Here is a 3,083-nt window from a genome sequence, read left to right on the forward strand (position 1 = left end):
AGGAAACAATCAGAATGAAGGATCTTTCTTCTTGGTCTTTGATTTTTCAGAAATATTTAAGCGAGAAGAAGAAGTCGGTGTCACTCGGGAGGAGTTTCATAGATTAGTGGAAAAAGTAATTTATGATGCAAGTAATCTCCAAAGAAAAGCTATTATTCACCAATACACAGACTGGTTAGAAGAGGACAACATCCATAGTAACAGGGACATGTTGATTGACTTGGTGGGGGACAAGTTTATCACGTGCGATACTAATGAATTCGCCCATAAATACGCACAGCAAGGAAACGACGTCTTTATGTACTTCTTCACTCACACACCTTCTGTCAGTCCTTGGCCCCGGTGGATGGGTGCTACACACGGTGACGAAATATTCTTTGTGTTTGGAGCACCTTTAAACCCTCTTCTTGACTTTAGCACCGAGGAGCAAGAATTTGCCCGAAGAATAATGAAACACTGGACAAATTTTGCTAGAACAGGGTAAGGACCGATTTCTGTTTATTTAATTTATAAGTAAAGATAAATTGAACTCATTGAACCTTCCATTAGATAAGATAATTAATTGGAAATTATTTGTCACTAATTCAAATAATGAACTTCCCTAGTGACTAAGCAGTAAGCTTGAGGACTTCTAACTATGAAATTCGGGGTTCGATTTCTGTTTTGCTCTTAATCAAAACAAACAAGTAATTCATAATTAAAAAAACTAAATAAAAAGAGGACCTCTCAATTCAAGTAAAAAATATATTTTCACATTATATGTATCATACGTATTTTAATTGCTTCAACCAAAACCTAGGCCTAGCATGGTCTAATCAACCAAAACCTAGGCCTAACATGGCCTAATCAACCAAAACCTAGGCCTAGCATGGCCTAATCAAACAAAACCTAGGCCTGGCATGGCCTAATCAACCAAAACCTAGACCTGACATGGCTTAATCAACCAAAACCTAGGCCTGGCATGGCCTAATAAACCAAAACTTAACGTAACACTATTATTTCCAAACAAAAGTTAGCATTGAAGTATGATTTGACCAAAATAAATTTCATAAAATACTATGTTCATGCATGCAATTAATACTTATTTTATTACCTTCAGTGACCCCTCTATCGTATCCGAAGATTTGAACAAGACAGTACACTGGCCAAGATACACTACCAGAGGGCGTCATTACCTTACATTGGATACTCACGCCATCACTGTTGGAAAAGGTCCTAGGGCCCAACAGTGCGCTTTTTGGAAATTATTTTATCCTTCACTTTTCGAAACGACTTGTGTGTAATATTTGTTCCTTTACTGATTTTAAATGAAGAATTAATTGTTCATTAAAATTGTACTGAATTTTTATAAAACGATAAATAAAACGTGCCAATACCAGATCAACTGTGGTAGTTATGTTATTTCCTCTTTTGACAAAACTATGGAAGAGAACTAACACTACTTGGTGTATATGTTAGTTACTTTTATTCTCTCTTGTTCTTAAATTTATATTAAAATTTCATCCAGAGAAAGAAAGATGTTTAGAGAAAAACAAGAATGCTAATTTAAGTTAAAAATCCCCAAACTTGCTCTCGGAACAATATTATACAGTTTCGATGACGAGGAACCCACTTTGAGACTAATAATGGCTGGAGACGGCTTGAGTTTTTCTTCATTACCCATTCAAGCCGTCTCCAGCCATTATATTATACAGTTATTTGTCTATCTAAGGCCGTTGTTTAATCCTAAAATCATATAAACATTCATTGTATGATAAATTAATCTCTATCACCAACCTGAACAGTCACCGTTTTATGTACTGACAAAGTAGTGAATTTAAGTTTAGACAAAAACTGGTGTGATGGAATAAAACTTGAGTTCTTTTTGTTCTTTACGAGGAATAAGATTCCATCCACGTATTCAAATTGTGTGTACATAGTTTGAGCAATTCTTAAAAACATGTAACCAAGACGGTGAAGTTACGTTTATATTACTTAACAGAACTTTATTACAAATGAAAATAAAAGATCATTTGATTACTGACGATCTTTATTTTTATCTACGTAAAACTGATTCACGCACACCACAACTCTGTGGAATTCCTAAACCACACAAATAGGACTGCTCCCTACGACCTATATTGTCCACTTATGATCCCTTCAACTACAGTCTTGGCAAATATATAGCCTGGGCTCTCACACCATATGTAACATCTGCAGGTTAATTTTTTAAAGATATCTTCAATTTCAAATATACACTAGATCAACCAATTTCTAAAGCCATTAAGGCTAGTTTTGATGTCGTGTCACTCTTCACCGAAGTCCCCCGCAATGAAGCTTGCAATATTGCACTCAACCTCTACATTAATGATCCCAACAAGTTAATGCACATCCCCAGTACACTTTTTGCTTCTCTCTTAGAATTTACGACAACTAAAACTAACTTCATTTTCAACAACGAACATTTCCTTCAAATAGTTGTTATAAGTATGGGCAATCCTGTTTCGCCCGTTCTTGCCAATATATTCATGACCCACTTTTGCTGGTTTCACTTCTACAGAACACACACAAACTTTCTTTGAACACATAAATTCCATTCATCCCAACATCAAATTTACCATAAAACACGAAACAATAAACCGTTATCTTTTCTTAACCTCAACATTATTAGATCGGACACACAGTTTAAAACCAAAATTCACCGTAAGAGCACACACACCGCCTCTACATCCCCTGGAATTCCGTTCATGACACCACACAAAAAAATCAATACACTCAAAAACCTTATAAACACAGCCAAGACTTTGTTCAACGGACTACATAAATGAAGAAATTAACCACTAAAGCATTCCTTCATTCACACCGATAAATTCATACCAGCTATAGTTGAAAAACTCTCCAACATTCCCCACAACAAAACTCAACTCACGAACAAAATTGATACTAACAAACCCAACAACAGTACATTACACTGCAGTTTACCTTTTGTCCGTGAAACCAGCTCAAGAATTATCCACACTTAGACAAAACTAGCCATTAAAAACAATATTCCTGTCAACGTCAAATTCTCACAAAAAACTCCGCCCTAAATTAAAATCGGTACT

General features: G+C 35.5%; 1 protein-coding gene across 2 annotated transcripts in view; it reads left to right on the forward strand.

Moving 5' to 3' along the window:
• LOC111083017 (acetylcholinesterase-like) overlaps window positions 1-1,384 on the forward strand; it is a 9,458-nt gene extending 8,074 nt beyond the window's left edge. The window contains exons 2-3 of one of the 2 annotated variants that reach the window (XM_022403031.1): window positions 64-480; window positions 1,100-1,384. In XM_022403031.1, coding sequence (XP_022258739.1) covers window positions 64-480; window positions 1,100-1,283 — 601 coding nt within the window. In that variant the 3' untranslated portion in view covers window positions 1,284-1,384. Of the gene's footprint in view, window positions 1-2; window positions 481-1,099 lie in introns of both variants that reach the window. The other variant, XM_022403030.1, reaches the window with a different exon arrangement.
• Window positions 1,385-3,083: the final 1,699 nt, after the last annotated feature.

Source organism: Limulus polyphemus, unplaced genomic scaffold (genome assembly GCF_000517525.1).
Source record: "Limulus polyphemus unplaced genomic scaffold, Limulus_polyphemus-2.1.2 Scaffold7618, whole genome shotgun sequence".
Taxonomy (NCBI): Eukaryota; Metazoa; Arthropoda; class Merostomata; order Xiphosura; family Limulidae; genus Limulus; species Limulus polyphemus.